The sequence below is a fragment of the Moschus berezovskii genome, chromosome 7 (genome assembly GCF_049115385.1).
Source record: "Moschus berezovskii isolate FMDL1 chromosome 7, NW_MosBer_1.0, whole genome shotgun sequence".
In the NCBI taxonomy this organism is placed as follows: domain Eukaryota; kingdom Metazoa; phylum Chordata; class Mammalia; order Artiodactyla; family Moschidae; genus Moschus; species Moschus berezovskii.
Window position 1 is genome coordinate 23097960 of NC_142466.1, and position 26792 is coordinate 23124751.

At 39.4% G+C, this 26792-nt stretch overlaps 1 protein-coding gene across 1 annotated transcript; it reads left to right on the top strand.

The window, feature by feature from the left end:
• Positions 1-10502: 10502 nt before the first annotated feature.
• Positions 10503-25535, top strand: EQTN (equatorin). The gene is made up of 7 exons (XM_055428121.2): positions 10503-10980; positions 16616-16702; positions 18792-18851; positions 20205-20255; positions 21693-21752; positions 24459-24612; positions 25083-25535. Exons 1-7 carry the CDS (start codon positions 10869-10871, stop codon positions 25357-25359), a joined length of 801 nt encoding a protein of 266 aa, XP_055284096.1. The 5' UTR covers positions 10503-10868; the 3' UTR covers positions 25360-25535.
• The last annotated feature ends 1257 nt before the right edge of the window (positions 25536-26792 follow it).

Genomic DNA, 26792 nt, shown 5'->3' on the forward strand with positions numbered 1-26792 from the left:
CCTCTCCCATCCCGCAGACCACCTTGCCTGACAGCTGACCCCCACAACAGTTCCCAGACTTTCTTCAGTGAGGCCCCAAGACAGGCTTCTCACAGGCTTCTCATGAGTTAGAAAAAAAGCCCTTGCACTCATCCTCAGGTGTTTGGATGTCGTGGTCTAGAAAGTTTAAAATTAAACAACAGAGAGTGATTTATGGATGATGTCATCGCCATCTCCCCTCACCTTTATTTCATAGAAGAAAGGACATTTCAACAGCAAAAGAATAGAAAGAGTAGGGCTCGGAATACAAGCCCATCCTCTGGGTTTCCCTAAAGCAGTGAAAGCATCTACACCTGCAGTCGCACGCCGACTGATGACCCTGGGATGTCAGGCAGGTGTTTGACATAGCCATGTGTTGTTTTTGTGAGTTGCTTTGGTGCTGGCAGTTTTCCTGGCAAGTCCTGACCGCCTAGAGACACGATTGCTTGGGCAGCACAACTCCTCAATGTCTGGTCACTCTCCCTGTGATCCTGCTTGCCTGACCATCTGTAAGAGGGAGGGCAGAAAGCCTGAACTCCAGGACAGCCTAGGGGAACAAGCACACAGCTTACTCTAGTGGCTGCCACCACCTCTGAGTGACCTGAAGACAGAACTGCTGTGTCCACCCCTAGAGGTAAGAGATCATCCTCCCTTCTCTCCTTTTTCTGCCACTAGTCCAATCCTGATCTGCGGACTGAGAACTAGAACCCTCAAGCCTCCTCTTTGGCTAAGGAGCCTCCTCTGCCACCCACCCCTACTCCTAGGTGGTCTCAGATAGGAGGCAGGCAGCACCAAAGATAGTCTTCATGCTAGCCAGTGTCTGAGTCTGGAAAAGTGAGAGGGAAAGTCACTGAGTTGTGTCCAACTCTTTGTGACCCCATGGACTGTACCCCACCAGGTTCCTCTGTCCATGGGATTCTCCAGGCAAGAATACGGGAGTGGGTTGCCATTTTCTTCTCCAGGGGATCTTCCCAAACCAGGGATCGAACCCAGATCTCCAGCACTGTAGGCAGATTTTTTACCATCTGAGCCACCAGGGAAGCCCAGTTCTAATACTTAATAGACTTTTAAATTTTCTGAGTAAAAGACCATCATGCCATCTGTAAATAATAATGATTTTGTTTCTTCCCTTCCAATCATTACATCTTCTATTTCGTTTTCTTGCCAAATAGCACTAAACAGTGGAGAAGGAAATGGCAACCCACTCCAGTGTTCTTGCCTGGAGAGTCCCAGGGATGGGGGAGCCTGGTGGGCTTCCGTCTATGGGGTCACACAGAGTCGGACACGACTGAAGTGACTTAGCAGCAGCAGCAGCAGCTGTAGTATCAGTCAGTTCAGTTCATTCGCTCAGTCGTGTTCGACTCTTTGCGACCCCATGAACCACAGCACGCCAGGCCTCCCTGTCTATCACCAACTCCCGGAGTTCACTCAAACTCATGTCCATCGAGTCGGTGATGCCATCCAGCCATCTCATTCTCTGTCATCCCCTTCTCCTCCTGCCCCCAATCCCTCCCAGCATCAGAGTCTTTTCCAGTGAGTCAACTCGTCGCATGAGGTGGCCAAAGTATTGGAATTCAGCTTTAGCATCAGTCCTTCCAATGAACACCCAGGACTGATCTCCTTTAGAATGGACTGGTTGGATCTCCTTGCAGTCCAAGGGACTCTCAAGAGTCTTCTCCAGCACCACAGTTCAAAAGCATCAATTCTTTGGCGATCAGCTTTCTTCACAGTCCAGCTCTCACATTCATAGTTGACCACTGGAAAAACCATAGCCTTGACTAGATGGACCTTGGTTGACAAAGTAGTGTCTCTGCTTTTTAATATGCTGTCTAGGTTGGTCATAACTTTCCTTCCAAAGAGTAAGCGTCTTTTAATTTCATGGCTGCAATCAGCATCCGCAGTGATTTTGGAGCCAAAAAAAAATAAAGTCTGACACTGTTTCCACTGTTTTCCCATCTATTTCCCATGAAGTGATGGGACCAGATGCCATGATCTTCGTTTTCTGAATGTTGAGATTCAAGCCAACATTTTCACTCTCCTCTTTCACTTTCGTCAAGAGGCTTTTGAATTCCTCTTCACTTTCTGCCATAAGGGTGGTGTCATCTGCATATCTGAGGTTATTGATATTTCTCCTGGCAGTCTTGATTCCAGCTTGTGCTTCTTTCAGCCCAGCGTTCCTCATGATGTACTCTGCACATAAGTTAAATAAGCAAGGTGACAATATACAACCTTGACGTACACCTTTTCCTATTTGGAACCAGTCTGTTTTCCATGTTCAGTTCTAACTGTTGCTTCCTGACCTGCATACAGGTTTCTCAAGAGGCAGGTCAGGTGGTCTGGTGTTCCCATCTCTTTCAGAATGTTCCACAGTTTATTGTGATCCACACAGTCAAAGGCTTTGGCACAGTCAGTAAAGCAGTAATAGATGTTTTTCTGGAACTCTCTTGCTTTCTCCATGATCCAGTGGATGTTGGCAATTTGATCTCTGGTTCCTCTGCCTTTTCTAAGACCAGCTTGAACATCTAGAAGTTCACGGTTCACGTATTGCTGAAGCCTGGCTTGGAGAATTGTAGTATAGCTATAGTAAAAGCACCTAAATATTTACCATTTGGTCTTTATAGACTCTAATCTACACTTTACACCATAGTGAGTGAAAGTCGCTCAGCTGTGTCAACTCTTTGCGACCCCATAGGCTATACCGTCCATGGAATTCTCTAAGCCAGAATACTAGAGTAGGTAGCTGTTCCTTTTTCCAGAGAATCTTCCTAACCCAGGAATCAAACCCAGGTGTCCCTCATTGCAGGCGTGTTCTTTACCAGCTTAGCCACCAGAGAAGCCCAAAAATACTGGAGTGGGTAGTCTATCCCTTCTCCAGTGGATCTTCCCGACCCAGGAATCAAACCAGGGTCTCCTGCATTGCAGGCAGATTCTTTACCAGTTGAGCTACCAGGGAAGCTTACACTATAGATTTAAGTGTAAGACCAAAGACCAAAGACACCAGAATGAATGAAACTTAGAGGCCTCTAAACATACATTGAAGTTAAATGTCATTTCTTATTTAAATTAGTTTATCCCTACTCAAAAAAATGACACTTAACTTCAGTGTGTGTTTAGAGGCCTCTAAGTTTCATTCATCTGGTGTCTTTGGGCTTCTGCTTGTATATGTTTCTCTTAAGAAGATATGAATGTGGATCATCTCTTTGAGTTGAATGAGAAGATATGAGCTGGGAGAGAAAGGTATTAGAGCAGGATTGGGGGCAATGGTGATCATTGAGAAGAAAGAGCGAGACCACACTGTGCAGAAGTTCTGAATGTTTCCGAGTCCACTAAATTTGAAAGTGACTACATTGTCACCTCCCCCTTTATCTTCCTGAAAATTCCTCTCCCAAAGCCTTAGGTAGGGTCTCTCACAGTAGGATCTGTGCCAGGGTTGGGTGGAGAGAGCCATGTGGCCCAGGGTGGGGTGTCAGAGCTCAAGCAGGAATGAGAATGGCCTCCAAGTAGGAAAAGGAATGCTTGGTGCAGAATGTCGGAACTGAATCAGGGTCAGGAGGGTGGGAAAGGGGTGGCCTGGCACGGGTTACTGGAGCCCAGGTGAAATGAGGCAGGCATCTGTGTAGGAGGGCTGCCTACCATGAGGTGGCAGAGGCCCATGGGGTGAGGAGGCCATCTATCTGAGAAGGCAGCCTGGCAGAAGGTGTCAGAGCCTGAGGGGGTTGCAAAGGGCATCTCGGCAGGGAGAGAGAGGCAGCAGCAATGGAAGGTTGGTTCTACAGTATGGTGGGGATGGGGGTGGTTAATCAAACAAGTAAATATACTCCATTAAGCATAACGGTAGTGAGGTTTCTCACCATCAAAGAAGGGGGTTATAAATATGTAAACTGGTTGGCCTAAAATCAAAGGTAACTATTTGAACCCATGTTTTTGATATAGATAGCTATAGAAATAAACCTAGATGTAAATATGTGTGTGTATATATATATATGGGGCTTCCTAGGTGTCGCTAGTGGTGAAGAACCCCTGTCAATGCAGGAGACATAAGAGACTTGGGTTTGATCCCTGGGCTGGGAAGATTCCCTGGAGGAGGGCACAGTATTCTTGCCATTCCAGTGTTCTTGCCAGGAGAACCCCATGGACAGAGGAGCCTGGCAGGTTACAGTCCACAGGGTCGCAAAGGGTTGGACACGACTGAAGCGACTCGGCACGCGCGCACATATTTGTCATGCCCTTTCACTGAACTGGGGACCCAGCTCCGAGCTCACTGAAAGCCAGCTGATAGATGAGCCAGTCTTGCTGACATATTAGTGTCTGAGGTTACCTCTTTTCACTCCAATAGGCCTTTTGGACCTGTGATGCAGTCCAAAGGGTGGCAAAGAGTCAGATACAACTGAAGTGACTTAGCACATGTGCGTATGTGTGCGCACACACACACGCATATATTACACACAGAGGTATGCTTTTGCACCACCCCTGCATTCCCTTCTCTGTCCACCGAGAGGACCTGACCCCAGTGGTGTTCTGATTCAATGAACCCATCTAGCATCTGGATCTTGGCATGTGGATACTATTCTCTGCTGAAAGGAACCAGGAATTCTTAGAGGTAATGGTTGCTTCCTTAGCTGGGGCTGGGAAAATCCAAGTGTGGAACAGTGACTATCGAGAGCCTGGAAAATGTTCATAAGCTTTAAGGTAGAAATTCTTTTTTTAGGAAACTATCCTAAATGAAATCACTATAAATGTTGGAAACATTTTAGCCATAAATATGCTCATTACTTTATTGTATGTAATAAGCAAAATTGGAAACCTAACTAAGAATAAGGTCGTCGTCATCGTGAAGTCTCTCAGTCGTGTCCGACTCTTCGCGACCCCATGAACTGTATGTAGCCTACCAGGCTCCTCCCTCCGTGGGATTCTCCAGGCAAGAGTACTGGAGTGGGTTGCCATTTCCTTCTCCAGGGGATCTTCCCAACCCAGGGATCAAACCCGAGTCTCCTGCATAATAAGGTAAATAACCCAAAATAGTAATGAATATTCACTGAATTGGATGTTATACAGACATTAAAATTAAGTGTATGAGAATGCTTCTATTATAATGTTAAATTATAAGTGGAGCATCTGGATTCAGCATGAGTAAAACATCTCACCAAGGTCTGGCTCTTCCTTGCAACTTTCTAGAACCCCTTCTGCTACCTGTCATGTACCCAAGTGTCTATCAATGCCTTGAGATGTGGTTAGAGTCTTGCTGTTTCAATATCTTGACTTTTCTGCTCTCAAAAACCATCTACCCTCCTAGGTTTATGCCATTTAGCCATACAAGTCTCTGCCCCCACCCACCATTATCATCTTTTTGTCATTCTCTACCCCTGCCCTCTGGGCTTCCCAGGTGACTCAGGGGTAAAGAATCCACCTGCCAGTGCAGGAGATGTGGGTTCAATCCCTGGTGGGGAAGATCCCCTGGAGAAGGAAATGGCAACCTAGACCAGGATTCTTTTCCAGGGAACTCCCATGGATAGAGGAGCCTGTCAGGATACAGTCCATGGGGTAGCAAAAGAGTCAACTTAGCTACTAAACAACACTCCCCCTCATTCATGGAAAACCAGGGCACCAATTTCCCACAATTCCTCTCATTGCCAAGTCTTACATGTCCTAGGGAGCATCTTTAGACACACAGACGGGGCATCATGGTCTCTCATTTTACTTAATTTACATCCCAGAGCCAGTGTTGTTCTTCCCTTCTAATCCAATTTAGCAATCTGATGCCAGGCCCTTTGGACTTCATTATTACACGGTACTGATCAGCTCTGAAATGTTCAGCTTCCAGACTCCACCATAAGACAGTTTTTCCACTCTTTACTTAGCAACTTCAAGGTTCTTATCCCTCTGTCCTAATGCATCCATCCTGTTATTCTGAATCTTTCAGTTCAGTTCAGTCGCTCAGTCGTGTCCGACTCTTTGCGACCCCATGAATCACAGCACACCAGGCCTCCCTGTCCATCACCAACTCCCGGAGTTCCATCGAGTTGGTGATGCCATCCAGCCATCTCATTCTCTGTCGTCCCCTTCTCCTCCCGCCCCCAATCTTTCCCAGCATCAGAGTCTTTTCCAGTGAGTCAACTCGTCGCCTGAGGTGGCCAAAGTATTGGAGTTTCAGCTTTAGCATCAGTCCTTCCAGTGAACACCCAGGACTGATCTCCTTTAGAATGGACTGGTTGGATCTCCTTGCAGTCCAAGGGACTCTCAAGAGTCTTCTCCAGCACCACAGTTCAAAAGCATCAATTCTTCGGTGATCAGCTTTCTTCACAGTCCAACTCTCACATCCATACATGACCACTGGAAAAACCATAGCCTTGGATAGCTAGTAATTAGCAACCTCCTAAGACTTAGGTTAAGCGGCAGTTTTTGAATAGCAACCTCATTAAACATCCTCAGCCTGGCCAGATCCCATGCAATCTTCTTCTTCTATTAAGCTGTGAATGAAAGATCTGGTTTTTAACTCAAGGTTTGAACGTCAACAAATAGTTCTCTTTTACTACATGAGTCACCATGTTAGTAAAATGCTCTTACTTCAATGTTTCTATTTATCTAGAAACTAAAAAAACACTTTAGCTTAATAAAAAATAAAGTAAAATAAAACAATGTAAATAAAAAGGATTTAGATTTGTGGAAAAAAAAGCTCAGATACTCAAAATGATACATGAAAGCACACGTTGGCAATCAAGGTTCTCACTTAACCCAGAAGGCCCTATAAATTCTTGACAATCCCACAAAGAGAGGAAAAAGATTACATTCTGTTCAAAAGAACTTTCTTGTATTTTGGAAGATCTTAGTTCTTTGAAAATTAATAATCCTGAAGTGATAACTTCTGTTTAGTTTGAGAAAGCCTGTTAAAGAGAACCTCAGTTCTCTGACCATTCTGATAAAGCACAGTTCATTGTTCCTGGGTTTTCAAAATTACAGTGATATAACCAATCATTTGTTTTATTTGATGTTGTGTGTAAACTTGCTATTCAGATTTAAGGAAAATAATACTCAAATTAATATTTTAAGCAAGGTTTGAGGCTTCTGTTCATGGATTGCGACAATTAATGTGTGCCTTGTGGAACTATCTGCATTTAATGGAGTCTCTCGAAGATTAGGGTGACTCAGTTGATGTTCTTTAAAATATAACTGTTTTGGGTCATTTTACAAGATTGTCTCATTTCTTAATGCTTGTGTGTCTTTACTTCATTACTTTTACTTCATTACTTTACTTCATTACTTCGTTCTATTTATATTTCCTTATTTTTTGTGCCTCTTATAAAGCTGTATATGTGAAAATTTCACCAGTACTAATCCTTTTATGTGTGAAGAAAAATTATCTGTAGAGAAAGTAAATAAGTTCTTTATGAAGTAAATAAATTCAGGAAATACATTCAACCAGTAAATGATTTGATTATCTACCTGATGTGATATATAATTTACTCATTTTCCAGATGATCAAACTCAGGGTTGGAGAGATGATTTGCTCCTGATCACATAGGTAGGAAGTGATGGAGTGATGACCCAAATATACTCCTCCTGGCTCAGTGCTCCTGTGGGAGAAGACACAGAAGTGGAAAAGGAACTTATAATGCAGACATGATCAAGAAACAAAAAACGAAGTAAAATCATAGATTAGAAAGTATATCTAATGGCATCTTTGGTACTAGCAATGAATCCTCCTTAGGGCATTCTTCAAAGACTTAAAATATAGTTTAATAGGTAAAAAATAAATACACTTTTTTTAAAAAAAGAGAAGTCTCTAATTGAGTAATAGAATACTGGAAAGGCTAACTATGGCCTCAAATGATGATATCCAGTGAGGACAAATTCACTGTTTCCATAATCTTGTCCCAAGAACTCAAAGAGTTTATCTAGTATTAATTTGCTAGAGCTGCCATAATGAAGTGCCACAAACTGGAGTTGCTTAAACAACAAGAGATTTGTTGAGATATGTTTTCATGAAATAATGAGAATGATTGGTCTTTGGATTTTAAAGAACCGTTAATATCATTGATAGTAAGAAGAGAAAAGACCTTTTTGTTTTTTGAAGCATTTACAATACTGTATGTTCCTTTGAACTCACAGTTCTTGGGTCTAGATGTCTGAGATCAAGGTTGGTTCCGTCTCTCTCCTAGCTTTTGGTGGTTTCCTGGCAGAGTCTTTCGTGTTCCTTGATTTTTGCTGCACCCCGTCTCTGCCTTCATCTTCACCTGGCATTCTCCGTGTGTGTGGATGTCTGTGTCTGTGTTCATCTCTCCCTTTTTAAAATTTTCTATTATTATTATTTTGGGGTCATGCCAGTGGCATGCAGGATCTTAGTCTCCTGACCTGGTATTGAGCCTGTGTCCCCAGCAACGGAAGCCCAGAGTCCTAACCACTGGGTTGCCATAAAGTTATCACCATTCCCCACTCCACCCCTTTTAATAAATAAATAAATAAATAACAGTACCAATCATGCTGTATTAGGGACCCACACTGCTTTAGTATGACTTCATCTTAACTAATTACCTGACAGCTCTGTACTCTCATCTCTCTTCCACTTCCCTGCACCCACGGAAGAATGGGCTGGAGGGCTTAAAGAAAAAGAGTGCTATACACAGAACCACTTCTCTTTGGTTCACCAAGACTGAACCTGGCCGTCTTTCCCTCTAGGATAATTCCTCTCTGCTTCCCCTCACTCTCTTAAACAATTTAGACTCCTAATGAATTCACTCTTTTGTTCCTCAGCTGTGCCCAGTCGAGATCACACTGGCTGAACCACATTTGTGAGCCTTCATTAAACTGAGTAACATTTCAAGCCTTTTGAAACTCATGCCCCCTTTCTCCTGATGCTTGTGTCTTTTTAGTTGTGGATATTCTCTCGAGCTGAGAGGCTATCCATCAATAATAATTAGAATTGAGGGACGGGACGTTAGTTGATCCCTTAGTATGAAGAGCAATATTGGTGGTATTGTCCATTTGATTTCTTGCCATTATTGCTTATTATCTGAGTTATTATAAGAGAAATACATGTTGATATTATCTAAGCCTAAATACTCTTCTGACTGATAGATAATTTTCTGTTTGTGAGGTAAAAGATGGGTTTCATTTATAAAAGTGTTTTTAACAAAACAAATATATATCATAAATAACATAGGTCTTAAAATCCCCCCAAAAAATGTTTCAAAAAAACACCCTCCTAAAGAATTATAGTTAAGATAGCCCAAGAACCAGAGTTTGAAGGGCATTAGGACTGAATCTTGGCATCTTATTAGTTTTTTTTTAACAGATGTTGTATGGTTATTCAAAAGAATATATAGTATTGTAAAAGCTCTGAAAACCAAAAAGATCTGTTGCTGTCTTACTATCAACAATATTAATGGTTCTTGGTGATGGACAGGGAGGCCTGGCGTGCTGTGATTCATGGGGTCGCGGAGAGTCGGACACGACTGAGCGACTGAACTGAACTGAACTGAACTGAAAATCCAGGGACCAATGATTTACATTATTTCATGAGAGCATACCTCTTGTTATTCAAAGAAAATCTAATAATGGTTTATTTTTTTAAAAAATCCTAAAAACCATCACATGACCTAAGGTAAGATCATGAGAACGAATCACAAAGCTTTTGGAAATTCTTCTCCAGCATCCTGACCTCCATCTGGTAGTGACATCATAATGTCCTCGCTAGTTATAGGACCTGCTGGGCAACAGAAGGGAAACTCTGAGACACAGTAGATCACTGGATAAATCACGTTGTTTTCCCAATGAATTTTATATTGTTTATTTTTTTATCTGGGGTTTTCACCCCAGAGGTTAGTGGTATAGATCCCCCTTATGAAGGTGAGTAAGCATTTAAAACTTTCACTCAAATAGCAGATAAGAAACTTGACTCAATATCCTAGAAAACTGGTCCATGGCAATTTTTTAAAAATTTAATTCAAGTATAATTGATTTACAATGTTGTGTTAATTTCTGCTCAACAGCAAAGTGACTCAGTTTTACATATATATTCTTTTTAATATTCTTTTCCATTGTGGTTTATCATAGGATGTTGAATATTGTTCCCTGTGCTATACAGTGGGAGCTTGTTGTTTATTCATCCTGTATGTAATAGTTCGCATCTGCTAATCTGAAACTCCCAGTCCTTCCCTCTCCACCCCCTCCCCCTTGGCAACCACAGATCTGTTCTCTGTATCTGTTTCATAGATGTGTTCATTTGTGTCATATTTTAGATTCCACATACAAGTGATATCATACGGTATTTGTCTTATTCTTTCTGACTTACTTCATTTAAACTTATAATCTCTAGGTTCATCCATGTTGCTGCAAATGGCATTATTTCATTCTTTTTTATGGCTAATTAGTATTTCATTGTATGTGTATGTATATATACACCACATTTTCTTTATCTATTCATCTCTCAAAGCACACTTAGGTTGTTTCCATGTCTTGGCTATTGTTAAGTAGTGCTGCTATGAGCATAGGGTCCATGTATCTTTTTGAATTAAAAGTTTCATCCTGGTATATGCCCAGGAGTGGGATTGCTGGATCATATGGCAACTTTATTTTTAGTTTTTTGAGGAACTTCCATTCTGTTCTCCATGGTGGCTGTATCAATTTACATTGCCAACGATAGTATAGGAGTGTTCACTTTTCTCCACACCCTCTCCAACAGTCCATAGCAATTTTCTATAGGGCGATATAAAGTGCATTGTTGGAAATATGATATAACTTAGATTTTAAATCTCTGTCTCATATTCTTTGTGAAGAAAATGCAGTTTTAAAAAAGTTGTGAAAGAAATCAACACATTTCTGACCTCTGGTCATGCTTTTTTTCAGAGCATGAGATGACACCCATACCTGAGCAGCCTATGGCTGAACATCCCCATACAATGGAAGAAGAAAACAAGGAGCATACTCCTGAGAAAACTGGCGATTATTATAAAGATGTAAAACAGTGTAAGTTTTCCAAGTTAATGGCAATACATATATCAAAAGATGATTAGACTGATTTGATTTATAAGTGCTAAAATTTCTATAATCATTTTATTTCCTATTTAAATTTTAATTTACCTTATAGGCGTCTTGGTGTATGAAATGGAATTCTAATTTTCTTCAACTTTTTCCATGAGATATTATGAAGTTTAATAAGATTTGGTAAATGTCTATAATTAATATAGGATTTATCCTAGCAGTGTGGTTATTTATTCACATTAGTAACAATTGAACTAATTCTGTGGTGAGATAAGCAAAATTTATTTGGAGATGTGTGTTAGTTTCCTGGAGCTTCTTGAAATAAAGTACCACAAACTAGGGGACTCAAAGCAAAAGAAATTTATTCTCTCACAGTTCTCACAGAAGCCAGAGATCCAAAATCAAAATTTTGATCACCATACTCTCTCCAAAGCCTCTAGGGCAGTGGTCCCAAAACTTTTTGGCACTAGGGACCAGTTTCATGGAAGACAATATTTCCATGGATGGTGTGGTGGGGGATGGTTTCTGAATGACTCAAGCACGTTACGTTTATTACGCCTCCTCTGATCTGATAGGAGGCAGAGCTCAGGCAGTAATGTGAGCCATGCGGAGTGGCTGGAAACAGATGAAGCCTTGCTCACTCGCTCACCTGCCACTCATGTCCTGCTGTGCAGCCCAGTTCCTAACAAGCCGCAGACGTGGCCCAGACTCTAAAAGACTGTCTTCCCTTGCACCTCCCAGCTTCTGGTAGCCCCAGGAACTTCTTGGCTTGGAGCAGCAGAACTCCAGTCTCTGCCTCTGTCTTCACAAGTTCTTCCTGTATCTTCCTGTATGTCCAAATTTCCCGCTTCTCAATAAGGATACTATTTTTGTTTAGGGGCTCAGCTACTCCATGTGACTTCATCTTAACTAGTTAAATTGTCAACGACTCAATTTTCAAATTAGGTCACATTCTGCAGTGCTGAAGGTGAAGACTTCAACATAGCTTTTGGGGGCAAACAAAATTCAATCCATAACAAGATGACTTTGAGATGTTTGGAAGATCTGCTGAACTTCCATCTATTCACCTTTCTTCATACAAGCTTTCCATGTCCTTATAAGGTCCACCATTCTAAAATGTGAAAAGTTCGTAAAAAATTCTTGTTAAAAATTAAAAATAATTAAGATTAAATCAAACTCTACTGGAATTTTTAATATTAGCCAAAGAAAAAATAGAAAACAATGAAGATATACATATATTCAAGTACTTTGAAAACTGTAATTAGTACATAAGTTGTATTTCTATTCTTTCTTTGATGAATCACTATCCTCTTTTGTAGGTGAAAAAAATCCCTGGTGCTCAGAGAGGTCAATCACCAGGTTTCATAGCTACAAAGGAGAAGTGTCAGGAGTGGTGTCTAATCTATCCAGCACAGGCTGCGTCTACTATGTGTTGACTGCAAAATGATGCAGTTATTTCCTTTTCAGGATGTCTCTCTATTTTTAATTTCCAGAGATTAAACCAAGAGCCTGATGATTACTTTGATTAAAAAATCTTTCTTACACACACACACACACACACACACACTCATAACATAAATGGGACTATACTAAAGAATTGTATTATGGCATGCTTTTTCTCATTTAAGAACTCTGGAGCTTTTTTCATGTATACCTCATTATTTTTAATGGATATATAGTATTCCATGAAGTGATTTTCCATAATTAATCCACTGTCTTATTAAAGAATTAGATTATATGCAGTTTTTTTCTCTTGTACATCGTTCTTACATACACTTGAGTGTATCTCTCTTTGGATAGATACCAAGTACTGAAATTTCTGAATCAAGGATAAATCTTTTAAAATATTGATAGGTAACACCAAATTGTACCCTAAAACACATCTATCAAGAATGCTACACAATGTCACATATACTGAATAATGTTAATCATGTTTTGTGAATAAGTGAGAATTTTCATTACTGTTTTAATTTGCACTCTGATTACTTGTGAAGCTGAGAATGTTTCTTTATATTTATTGAGCAATTTTATTTCTACTTTTGTGATTTACCTGTTCATATCCTTGGCCCATTTTTTCTATTAGATTGTATTTTCATTTATTTGTAGGGCCTTTTTTTTTATATTTAGTATGTTCAATCTTTTCTCTATGGTAAAAGTAACAAGTATTTTCTTCCAGACTGCCACTCACCTTTAAACCTGTTTAAGTATTCTAATCACAGAGAAAATTAAAATTTTATAAGATCAATTCTTGATTAATCAATTTCTCTACAACTTCTTCATACTGTATCTTGTTTAGGTAGGCCTTATCCAATCCAAGATATTAAATTATTTTCCAATTTTTTGAATAACTTCATATTTTTATCAAAACTCTTAGGTCTTAAATTCAATTATTTTTGTATATGGCGTAAAATAGTCATAAAACTTTACATTTTTTCAAGGAGAATCGCCAGTTGTCTAACGCTAATTCCCTACTGATATGAAGTGAAGTGAAGTGAAAGTCACTCAGTTGTGTCTGACTCTCTGCGACCCCATGGACTATACAGTCCATGGAATTCTCCAGGCTGGAATACTGGAGTGGGTAGCCTTTCCTTTCTCCAGGGGATCTTCCCAACCCAGGGATCAAACCCAGGTCTCCCACTTCGCAAGCAGATTCTTTACCAGTGGAGCCACACGGGAAGCCCACTGATATGAAACTCACATTTAATATAATCTAAATTCCTTTTGAAATTGGGTCAATTGTTATTATACCTTTTCATTGTTTCTTTGATCTGTCTTTCCCTGCAAAGATCCACAATGTTTTAGTTTTTAAACTCTAATTACTCATAGCATTAAATATTGACCTATGATTTTCTTCTATTTCTCCACAGATCTACCTCAGAAACTTTTCAAAATTAATGACTTTGTGTGTGTGTCTATGTGTTGGGGGAAATGAATATATATGTATATACTAAACAAACATACACATTAATGTGTATAAAATTTTCTGTCATTTCATGAGATTTTGGAAAGAGGAGATCTGTGTATGTATGTTCAGTCTGGCATCTTGATCCGTTTTACTTTGATTGGATACATATATCCATTAGTTTTCAATTACAACCAGCCTCACTGATAACTCTTTAAGAGCAGGATTCATTATGTGCATATGTAAATGTGAATCCATTTGGAAGATTGTGATTGTTATTGAAATATGTGCTTTTTAAGCTGAACTTTGGCCACCTCATGCGACGAGTTGACTCACTGGAAAAGACTCTGATGCTGGGAAAGGTTGGGGGCGGGAGGAGAAGGGGACGACAGAGAATGAGATGGCTGGATGGCATCACCGACTCTGTGGACATGAGTTTGAGTGTACTCCGGGAGTTGGTGATGGACAGGGAGGCCTGGCGTGCTGTGATTCATGGGGTCGCGGAGAGTCGGACACGACTGAGCGACTGAACTGAACTGAACTGAACTGAACTCAGTGATCAATGCAAAGAAATAGAGGAAAATAACAGAATAGGAAAAACAAGAGATCTTTTCAAGAAAATTAGAGATATCAAGGGAACATTTCATGCAAAGATGGGCTCGATAAAGGACAGAAATGGTATGGACCTAACAGAAGCAGAAGATATTAAAAGAGGTGGCAAAAATACACAGAAGAACTGTACAAAAAAGATCTTCATGACCAAGATAATCACGATGGCGTGATCACTCACCTGGAGCCAGACATCTTGGAATGTGAAGTCAAGTGGGCCTTAGAGATCATCATTATGAACAAAGCTAGTGGAGGTGATGGAATTCCAATTGAGCTATTTCAAATCCTGAAAGATGATGCGGTGAAAGTGCGGCACTTAATATGCCAGCAAATTTGGAAAACTCAGCAGTGGCCACAGGACTGGAAAAGGTCAGTCTTCATTCCAATCCCAAAGAAAGGCAATGCCAAAGAATGCTCAAACTACCACACAATTGCACTCATCTCACACGCTAGTAAAGTCATGCTCCAAATTCTCCAAGACAGGCTTCAGCAATATGTGAACCGTGAACTTCCAGATGTTCAAGCAGGTTTTAGAAAAGGCAGAGGAACCAGAGATCAAATTGCCAACATCTGGTGGATCATGGAGAAAGCAAGAGAGTTCCAGAAAAACATCTATTTCTGCTTCATTGACTATGCCAAAGCCTTTGACTGTGTGGATCACAATAAACTGTGGAACATTCTGAAAGAGATGGGAATACCAGACCACCTGACCTGCCTCTTGAGAAACCTGTATGCAGGACAGGAAGCAAGAGTTAGAACTGGACATGGAACAACAGACTGGTTCCAAATAGGAAAAGGAATACGTCAAGATTGTATATTGTCACCCTGCTTATTTAACTTATATGCAGAGTACATCATGAGGAACGCTGGGCTGGAAGAAGCACAAGCTGGAATCAAGATTGCCGGGAGAAATATCAATAACCTCAGATATGCAGATGACACCACCCTTATGGCAGAAAGTGAAGAGGAACTAAAAAGCCTCTTGATGAAAGTGAAAGAGGAGAGTGAAAAGTTTGGCTTGAAGCTCAACATTCAGAAAATGAAGATCATGGCATCTGGTCCCATCACTTCATGGGAAATAGATGGGGAAACAGTGGAAACAGTGTCAGACTTTATTTTTTTGGGCTCCAAAATCACTGCAGATGCTGATTGCAGCCAGGAAATTAAAAGATGCTTACTCCTTGGAAGGAAAGTTATGACCAACCTAGATAGCATATTAAAAAGCAGAGACATTACTTTGCCAACCAAGGTCCGTCTAGTCAAGGCTATGGTTTTTCCCATGGTCATGTATGGATGTGAGAGTTGGACTGTGAAGAAAGCTGATCACCGAAGAATTGATGCTTTTGAACTGTGGTGCTAGAGAAGACTCTTGAGAGTCCCTTGGACTGCAAGGAGATCCAGCCAGTCCATTCTAAAGGAGATCTATCCTGGGTGTTCATTGGAAGGACTGATGCTAAAGCTGAAACTGCAATACTTTGGCCACCTCATGCGACGAGTTGACTCACTGGAAAAGAGTCTGATGCTAGGAAGGATTGGGGGTGGGAGGAGACAGGGAAGACAGAGAATGAGATGACTGGATGGCATCACCGACTCGATGGACATGAGTTTGAGTGAACTGAGGGAGTTGGCGATGGACAGGGAGGCCTGGCGTGCTGTGATTCATGGGTCGCAAAGAGTCGGACATGACTGAGTGACTGAACTGAACTGAACTAAATTACAGTCTAGCAGAGGGTTCAACGGCAAGTGAATGCTTCTTAGTTGGCTGAAATTTAACAATGTTAATACAAACAGTAATGATATTACACATCTACAAACCTCCTTCAGCACCCATTATGCACTTGTATATGTTTTTTGTAATTTCCTTAATAGTTTCTTTTCAGAAAGTATCATTTAGCATAAGGATACTAGCTTGGTTTTGTCCCCCATGAATTTTATTTTTGACCCTTGCCCCACTTGTTATTTTGTAGCTGAAGAATGTCTCAAATACTTTATTATTTTTTTTTTAGAATTAGTGTATATGTTTTAGGAGAAAATTCAGGTGAGGAAAAATCCAAAAGGAACAAGAGTGACTTATGTAGCTGCTGAAAAGTTTTGATCTTATGTTTTCAGATGTCTTCACAACACAAAATCCAAATGGCACACAGTCTGAAATATCTGTGAGAGCAACAACTGATCTGAATTTTTCTCTGAGAAACTGTAAGTACTGAATGGCAGCACTTCAAGTAGGAAAAACACTTAGAGCAAGATTTCAAAATAGCTCTGCAGACTATTGGGTAGGACAAAGGTCTTAGTGGAGCTAATATCATCAGGAGTCTTAATTCGTAAAATAAGGAGATTCTACCATAGCCGTTGCACTGGTGAATTCCAAAGGCAAAAATGTTTTTACATTTCTTAGCCTCATATTTTTGGTTTGAGTGGAAAGAGTAAGAAAATAACTAAATTTAGGACTCCAGAAGATTGCTTTTTTCTTAAACCCACATTTTTACTTCTTTCTACTTTGTGCTTTCAGCTTCAAATATTATTTCGTTTTTGCATCTTTCTACCAAATATAACTGATAGAGGAAATGAGGAAATGTTGCCAGCATGTTACTTTGGACCTTAAAGTGTCAACAGCTCATATCTCTGAAACCCAAGAAGACAAGGCAAAGAGGATGAAAGGAAATAGGGCAAGAGAGAATGTTTCTGACTATGACAATACTTAATATTAGAAAAAACCAGACTCAGCAATGCCTAATAATTAATAAAACTTCTTGACAATAATGGAACATTTTGAGCAATTCCAAAACTTGAAACGTAAATATGACGTAGGGACATTTCGAGGGCACACATTAATTTAGACAGATCTCTCATGGGAATTTTGTTTGCATACAGCAGACAACATCTTGAACTGTTTCTTCAACAGGCCAGGTACCTAAAATTCCCTTTAGGAGATGGATTATTGATGACCACAGGACCCATGGAAGAGATTTCAAAACCCTAACTTCTCTTCCCACAATTCACGTCCCCAGAGGATTGTCAAAGTTGGATTGGGATATGAAATTTTTGCCATTTTCACTGGGTCTCTAACAGAGACTTGTTGAGTGGTGGGGACATTCTGGAGGAGCAAGCTCCCCAAGGAGATGGGAATATCCAGAATAATTTTGACTAATTATTATTCTAGTCCCTAAAATGATGAGGACAAGGCAGTAATGAGGCAATCCAGACATGTTTCTCTCAAATCAAGTAGGGGTTGCAAAGCAGAATTTAAGGATTACATACCAGTCATTCCAGCCCTGCCTGAGTCTATGTCAACTCTGGTAATGGATTATTTTTTTCATCCTTTCTTTCTAACAAGTTACTTATAATAATGTTGTCTGTAGGCTCAGTAGAAATCTTCCTATAGTGGGATTGCCTGTAATTCATATGATGTTTCGTCCATTCCTGTCTGAAGCAAACTTAACTGAAATTGCCAACTTCATGGGGAGAAAAATGGTCCTCTAGTCACAAAGTGAAAAGTAAAAGCGGAACTCGCTCAGTCCTGTCTGACTCTTTGTGACCCCATGGACTATACAGTCCATGGAATTCTCCAGGCCAGAATACTGGAGTGGGTAGCCTTTCCCTTCTCCAGGGCATCTTCCTGACCCAGGAATCGAACTGGAGTCTCCTGCATTGCAAGTAGATTCTTTACCAGCTGAGCCACCAGGGAAACCCTCCGGTCACAACTTCTCCCAAATTGACTCTTACGTGCCTCCAGATGGACGCATTATAGACTGAGATATAGCCTAAATCCGGCCTGGAAATCCTTGAGCTGTAACCCCAAATTTTAATTGCCCAAACTGATTCGAGTGGTTAACATGCACATGTTTCCAGCTTACCAGGACACTGCTACCTCCCTCTTTCATGAACCAGCAACCAAGTTGTCCTAGGTTAACAGCATTACTTCAAAGCCTGTGCAGGAAACTGTGTGAAGCCAGTGTACCTCACCCAACAGAGCTTCCTTAGTGCCAAAGGAAGCTTGTAGCCCCACATTCCCAGTTTTTCCTCTCTTACAAATTATAGGCATATCAATCCCACCTCAGGCAACCTCTTATACAAGCCTCATTCTTCAGTGGCTTCTTCTTTCCCCCTCTTTAAGGGATCTCAGGAAAACGTCAGCATCTTTCTCTTTGGTTTTTTGTTGTTGCTGTTGTTATTGTTGTTTTTCTCTCTCCTTTTCTTTGTTCTACTTTTTAGCTTAAAAAATAGCTAATTACAAGTGTTGAGTCAATGTTTTTATGTGCTGATAATCCATTATGCCTTTTCCTAGATAAACTCTTCAATGAAACAACTACTACGGCACCTCCTGAAGTAGTCAGCCATGAAGAAAGTAAAGAACCTTTCGAAACAACTACTCACAGTATTAAACTTACAACATTGTAGTCAGACCTGGAGCATGTCATTATATGACTTAAAAATTTAACTTTCATTACTCTATTTCATAAAGTGATAACATACTTAAATAATTCATACTACTACAATTTAAAATCACTCTAAAACTTTTTAAATGGTAAAAATCTAGTAATCAATTTTCAGATTTACCTGACAAAGGATAGGAAATGAACTCTTTTCAAACTACAACCTGATTGTAGTAAAATGTATTACAGTTATATTTATATTAAATATATTTATATAAAATATCATGTGTGTATAAATATACATTTATATAAATATACTTAATACATTTTAATATAATTTTTTAAAAAATTATAGTAATAATTTTAACAATCACATACATGATAAATAAACTTAACTCTGCTTAGAGCTGATTTTTAGCATTTCCTAAGAATATTAGTGGAGAGTTCAGAGCTAGAGTTTACAAAATCAAAATTATCATTTTACTTTTCTGACAGTACTGCTTCTTACTTGTGAAATCATAACAACTCAGGATGGCTTTTCTCTAAGGTCTTGAAAGAGGAGTGGTCTAATTGAAGACAGTGAGCTGTCATTACATGAATCCCTATATTCTCCAGTTCATACAATCCAAGTATATTTCTCATGACTTCTTTAATTTCACTTTCTTGAATAACCGTATTAGAGTAATATTTAAAAATGGAAATCTTATCATCCTGGTATGCCCCTTCTTAAATACCATCAGTAACTTACTGCTAGGTTTGGGGTCATATTCTAAATTCTTAACCAGGTATTCAAGTCTGAAGTGATCTGACCAATGAAGAACTTGCTAGTCTCGTTTCTGGTCACATTCCCCACCCATATTCTCCACACCAGACTACCTGAACCTGCTCATAACACCTGCGTTTGCTCACCGTGGAAGGACCTCTCTCTCACATAGTTTATCTGGCAAATAATTCCTAGTCCTCTGAGCCGTTATGAGAGCATGGCCTCCCTCGCGAAGTGTTTCCGGCTTTTGAAAATGAATTAGATCCTTCTGTGCATACCACCTGTGCGTTGCTATGAAAGCCCTTATTCTCCTGCAATGTGATGAACAGTGATTCTTGTATGTCTGCCTCTCAAAGTAAGAGTGTGTTCCTTAAACATAAGACCTGTATTTTGTTCATTTCTGTAACTTTAATGCCACCCACAGGGTCTGGCACATAACAGGAACTCAAGGTGTAACCGTTACATGACTAGACTAACATTAAAAAATGAACATTCTATCAAAATTTTACTAAAGTCAGATTACCTTATTTTGTTATCCTGTTCTATTTTGTTTTTTAAACAGAAGGAACCCAGAGTCCAAATGAGCCTGCATTTTGGACAATGTTAGCTAAAGGTAAACTCATAGTAGTTAGGTAGCTGGGAAAATGTTTTGGTGTTCTAAAGTCTTCTGTAAGAAAGCCAAGATTAGTGTAAATTTTTCTAATACTAAGAATTAATAAGTCAACATTTTGCTGCCATCATCACATGCAACACGGACCCAGAAAGTTGATCAGGTGTCACACATTTTCTGATCCTCTCACCAAAAGTTTCGTTCTCCTACAAATGTTAAAATCTAGCCATTTAATCTATTTATGATTAAAAATTTTAAATAAGGTTCTTGCTCAGTAGTATCCCTCTTTGTATTTGGAGCAGTATGTGTATAAGCACATGGGGATGCATGAATGAATGCAAAGTGTATATCAAAATATATGCATGCACAGAAGTAATATGTAAACCATAAATGTACATGCGTTCATATATAAATCACACGCATAGCATTTGTAAGTATGCATGTATACACATAACGTATATTATCAATAAATGCATACGTGCATAAATACAATTCATGTATCACACACATATATGCATGCAATATGTGAATTATATGCCATATTTGATGGATCCTCATTTGCAGATTCTGTATTTGTGAATTTACCTACATTTAAAATTTCTTTGGAACTCTCCAAATCAACACTTGCAGAACTTTCACTGTCATTGATGGACACACACAGAGTAGCAAAAAAAAATTTAATTGCCTGAAGCTCTTGTTCCTACTGAAGTATAGCAAAGGGCTTCTTTTTTCAGCTCTCATGTGGTAAACAAACTATCTTTTTTTTGTGGTCTGTTTAGTGTAAGGTGTTTTGCATTTTTGTGTTTTCTGCTGGCAATTTTGCTATTTTAAATGCCCTCCAAGTATAGTATTAAAATGCTGTATGGTTCCTAAACACGAGAAGGCTGTTATGTACCTCAGGAAGAAACTGTGTGTATTATATAAGCTTCATACAGGCGTGAGTTAAATGTTACTGATTGTGAGCTCAGTGTTAATGAATCAGACTGTAGCCCACCAGGCTCCTCTGTCCATGGGATTTCCCAGGCAAGAATACTGGGGTGGGTTTCCATTCCCTTCTCCAGAAGATCTTCCCAACCCAGGGATGAAATCTGGGTCTCCCTCATTGCAGGTAGATTCTTTACCTCCTAAGCCACCAGGGAAGTATAATCAATCAGCCATGTATACTAAATAAAGTGTCTCTAAACAGAAACATACATAAAACAAGGTTACTGGGTCAAAAACAAGGTTATATGACCAGAGGCTCATAAGAACCTAACCCTGTACTTCCCTTAGGAATGATGATGGTTCGGTATTCACTTAATTCAGTGCTTATATGACTTAACTACCATGACTGCCATGAACAATGAGAATGAACTGTATATAGTATACACACATCGACACACACAATAATTTCAGTAAGTGAATTTTGTTTACCATAACACCACTTTATTGTTTTAACAGCTATAAATGCAACCACCAGTGAGGACAACCAACGAGATCAATTTTTTCACCCAATTCCAAGTAAGAGCAAAATACTTCAATTCAATGGATACATAAATACTCGCACATATTTTAGTGTCTACACGGTGATACTGTTTTCCTCAGTAAGGTGTGGTGTATGTAAGAGAGTAGTGTGGGGACTGACGTTATACTAGAGAGGACATTTACAGTTTTGGGAAAGGTATGGTTTCTAAACAGTGTTCTCAATGACCATATTGCAGATATTTATATCTTCCTGTTGTGTAACTTCTATTCCTGGAAGTAAATAGAAACAGTAAACTAAATGGAGTTGAAGGCAAATGAACAATACATAGGATGCAGGTTTTTTTTAATTGACAGACTTTTTTAGAACAGTTTCAGGCTACAGAAAAATTGAGTAGAAAGTAAAGAGTTCTCATATATTCCACCCACTTAGTTTTTCTTGTTATTAACATCTTCCATTGGTGTGGTGCATTTTTTTTTTTATAATTGATGAGCCGATATTGATACATTGTTATTAACTAAACTTACACAGTTTACATTAGAATTCATTCTTTGCGTTGTACAATTCTACAGGTTTTGACAAATATCTTATGTCCACCATTACAATCATACAGAGTAGCTTCATCTCCCTAAAAGTTTTGTATGATCCATTTAGCCATCTTTCCCTTCCCCAACCCTGATCTTTCTGTTATCACTATAGCTTTGCCTTTTCCAGAAGGTCAAATAGTTGGAAACATGCTTGCATTCTTTTCAGAGTGGCTTCTTTGGCTTAGTACTCTGCAGTTAGGTTTCTTCCGTGTCTTTTTGTGACTCGGTAGTTTACTACTTTTCACCACTCAATAATATTCCAGTATATGGATGTACTGGTATGTTTATCCATTCACCTATTGCAGGACATCTTGACTGTTTCCAAGTTTTGGCAATAATGAATAAAGCTGCTATAAACAATCATGTGTAGGTTTTTGTGTGGTCATAAGTTTTCAACTCATTCAGGTAAATACCAAGGATTGTGATTGCTGAATCATGGGATAAGGTTATGTTTCAGATTTGTAAGAAACTGCCAAACTGCTTTCCAAAGTGGCTGTACCATTTTGCATTCCCACCACCAACAAACGAGAGAATTCCTGCTGCCGAATGTAGTTTTCATTAATGGATTGAATAAAAGAACTCCTGACTTTGATGAAAAATTTCATAACAAGGCATCATATCCATTTTCCCCAAACCTCTGTCCTATGCAAATGCACTGAAACAGAAATAGCATCTGGTAATACATGTAGGGCCTACCACCTTAATTCTGTGCTGGGTTATTTGACACTTAATGCCACTTGCCTTTCAGTGAATCAAGAAAATGGTGTCAGTCTTCTTTATTTAGAAAAGTGATAACCAGTAATGATAATCTAGAAATATTTTGTCTTTTCAAGTAATGAAAGTGAGCATGATCGATTTTCTATTGCGTGTTGAGTACATACCACACTTTACATATGTTATTATGTCAATCCTCATAGCAATTCCATGAAAGCTGGTATTATCTCCATTTTACAGATGAGAAAACTGTGGCTTAGAGGGGTGAAAAAACCTGTCCCAACTTGTAATTAGCTTTTATATAATTTCCAATGGTTAGGAATTTCAAACCCTTCTTTAGTTTTGACAATCACGTTGATAAACAAGTGTACTATAAGCACACCTCTTTACAAAAGCCCTTTTAATTCAGGAGCACAGCCCATTTTAATATAATTTATTTCCAGAATAATCTGCCTCAAAGTCAAGATAGCAGTCATTCACAACTGTATGCATTTCTCTCCCCTTGGCCTAGGATTGCACATGGACAATTTTAATTTTTTTAATATAAGAGAGTACACACATGGGAATTTGGCGTTGCTTATTACCAAAACATCATTACCTGAAAAAAATCATGAAAAGTCATTGGAACTTTTGGGTGAAAAGATGTTGGGGGAGAAGGGACAAATAGCAACATGATCATTTAAAGTCACCATTACATGCCTATTAAGTCAGACATATATTCAGGAAGATATAAAATTTGGCAGTAAGTATATATATTTATTCTTTAGTAAAAAGACTTTTGATGTTTCTGGATCCAGACATGATTTTAATCATATATTTTAGACAGTTAGCTAAGTTTCCATTTCTTTAACATCAAATACATTAGACTTGACCACAGCAATAAAAAGACAAATTCAGTTCTTAAGCCTTGTGGAGGAAGCACTGTAGTACATCATCCTTTTAACTTAAAAGAAAAATCAACTCCTGCCAACAGAAGAAATGCATATTTCTCTCCTGAAGGACTAATCTCATGTGTGTAATTTCATCACGTTTTTTAATAGTAATCTCTTCTGACTCTTGGATTGGTTTTCACTTATACAAGGAGGAAGGCTGATACATGTTTTAACATCTGGTCACCTGGATTTGATACCAGATTTTGCCACTTACTAGCTATGTGCCAAGGGCAAATCCATAAGCTTCTGTGATCTGAGAAAATAGAGTGAGGGTCAGCTCCTCCAAGACTGCTGTGAAGGGGAAAGGTAAAAAAAAAAGTTGAGAGTCTCTGTCCATAGGAAGTGGCCTATAGCCTTCTCCTTGGCATTGCATGAAGGTAGAGGGGAGAGTACAGTGAAGACTCTGGGTGGCAAAGGCTTCTCTTCAGTTGCATTGTGATCCTTAATCCTCCAGAAAAACTTGCTGAACACAGTCACTCTTTCCCACTGCATTTTCTTTCTTTCCTCTCAGACTCTGATGTGAACGCTACATGGGAAGACAACACGGCAAAAATACAGGAAGCCAAGTTAAAATTAATGCTGGGCATCTCACTGATGACCCTCTTCCTTTTTGTCATCCTCTTGGCAATCTGTAGTGCCATGCTGTACAAAATGAAGATGATGAAGTAAGTCCCCAGACCTCCGGAGCCTTTAAAACACATGACAGGAGACTCCCACTCTCCTTTCCTCAGCAGAGGGCTGGGCAAACAGGACTCCCATGTTTATAAGGTATTCAGTTTGGCTCCCTTGCATCTAATTGGAAAGGACCATGGAGCTGTCTCTCAGGGAGTATCCCACTTGAACACTTCCTCAATATTTTAAATAATCATCTAGAGAGAGAAACAACCCTAGTCAATCCTGAAGGTGATAGAGAAGCTAATGCATTCTTTTTCAATAGCCTTGAGACAAAAGGGGTTGTGAACTCTGTTCTAAATAGCACATCTGTGTAGGGCCTAACATTTTTCATTCATTTGTCTAGTGTAATAATAAATAGACAATATATTGGACAAAATTCATAGATTATTTTAAGATGCTTTTCTAAGTCAAGCTGCAAATGCACACAAAAACAGTTCTTGATGTATGTTTCTGTTTTCAGATATAAACAAGCATGTCAGACTGGTGAATACTCTGTCAACCCAGAGCTGGCCACCCTATCTTACTTTCATCCATCAGAAGGCGTATCCGACACATCATTTTCTAAGAGTGCTGAGAGCAGCACGTTTTGGGGCACCACTTCTTCAGAATTAAAGAAATCAGACACAAGGTCAAAATCTAGGATGACAACAGACGTGACTTCCACAGCCTCAGAGGAGAATGAGGAGTCAGACATGATTCAGAGTGAGGAGCCCAGCGAGGAACCCACAGATGATTAGACAACTGTAATATTTTTGTCATAAAAAATATCTTTGTGATGTTCATATTATAATTTGGAAACACTGATGAGACCAAATTTTCCGGTGTCTTCAAAGGGGGCATATTCAATAAAACTCTCTCAGCTATAAAAACAATTTAATGGAAAAAAATAAAAGGAAATAAGATGTGAAAAAGTTCATCACGTAAAAAATGATCCTGAAAAGCGACTTATTCATTCTAGGCTGGCTCTTTTTAAAATATGAGTATTTCATTTTTTTACCTTACCTGTGGGCATTTTAGGGAATTTTGGGGCAACCATTACTAAGCTCCTCCCCACCACCAAAGCAAAAAGAACATACCCATTGGTGTTTACTGGCAAAACAAGTGTGACGTATCAAGAGACAAAACTAGTATTAGAGACTCCTGGCATTCTTCAATTGTTTCAAAGTCATCAGGGTGCTCTCATGGGACAGTAAGATTTAGGGGAAAATTTTTTTTCCATTTTTAAAGTATCCATAACCATTTGAGATATCATTGATTTTCAGAAGAGAAAGGAAGGAGGGATTCCAGCATCTAATTTCCCAGAGGGGGATTTATGGGTCCTGAATATTTTAGGGCTAGAGGACCCTTCTTTCTCTCTTCCTACCAAGCACCCATGGAAAAGAAATGCAGAAGAGCGAAATGGCTGTCTGAGGAGGCCTTACAAATAGCTGTGAAAAGAAGAGAGGTGAAAAGCAAAGGAGAAAAGGAAAGATATAAGCATCTGAATGCAGAGTTCCAAAGAATAGCAAGGAGAGATAAGAAAGTCTTCCTTAGTGATCAATGCAAAGAAATAGAGGAAAACAACAGAATAGGAAAAACAAGAGATCTCTTCAAGAAAATTAGAGATTCCAAGGGAACATTTCATGCAAAGATGGGCTCGATAAAGGACAGAAATGGTATGGACCTAACAGAAGCAGAAGATATTAAGAAGAGGTGGCAGGAATACACAGAAGAAATGTACAAAAAAGATCCTCACGACCAAGATAGTCACGATAACGTGATCACTGACCTAGAGCCAGACATCTTGGAATGTGAAGTCAAGTGGGCCTTAGAAAGCATCACTACTAGCAAAGCTAGTGGAGGTGATGGAATTCCAGTTGAGCTATTTCAAGTCTTGAAAGATGATGCTGTGAAAGTGCTGCACTCAATATGCCAGCAGATTTGGAAAACTCAGCGCTGGCCACAGGACTGGAAGAGGTCAGTCTTCATTCCAATCCCAAAGAAAGGCAATGCCAAAGAATGCTCAAACTACCGCACAATTGCACTCATCTCACACGCTAGTAAAGTCATGCTCAAAATTCTCCAAGCCAGGCTTCAGCAGTATGTAAACCGTGAACTCCCAGATGTTCAAGAAGGTTTTAGAAAAGGCAGAGGCACCAGAGATCAAATTGCCAACATCCGCTGGATCATG

Excerpts from the sequence above, each read along its gene's own strand:
- EQTN (XM_055428121.2), top strand. The coding sequence starts at position 10,869 with ATGACACCCATACCTGAGCAGCCTATGGCTGAACATCCCCATACAATG. Across the intron at positions 16,703-18,791 it reads GAATTTTTCTCTGAGAAACT|ATAAACTCTTCAATGAAACA; the intron begins GTAAGTACTGAA and ends GCCTTTTCCTAG. Across the intron at positions 24,613-25,082 it reads TACAAAATGAAGATGATGAA|ATATAAACAAGCATGTCAGA; the intron begins GTAAGTCCCCAG and ends TTCTGTTTTCAG.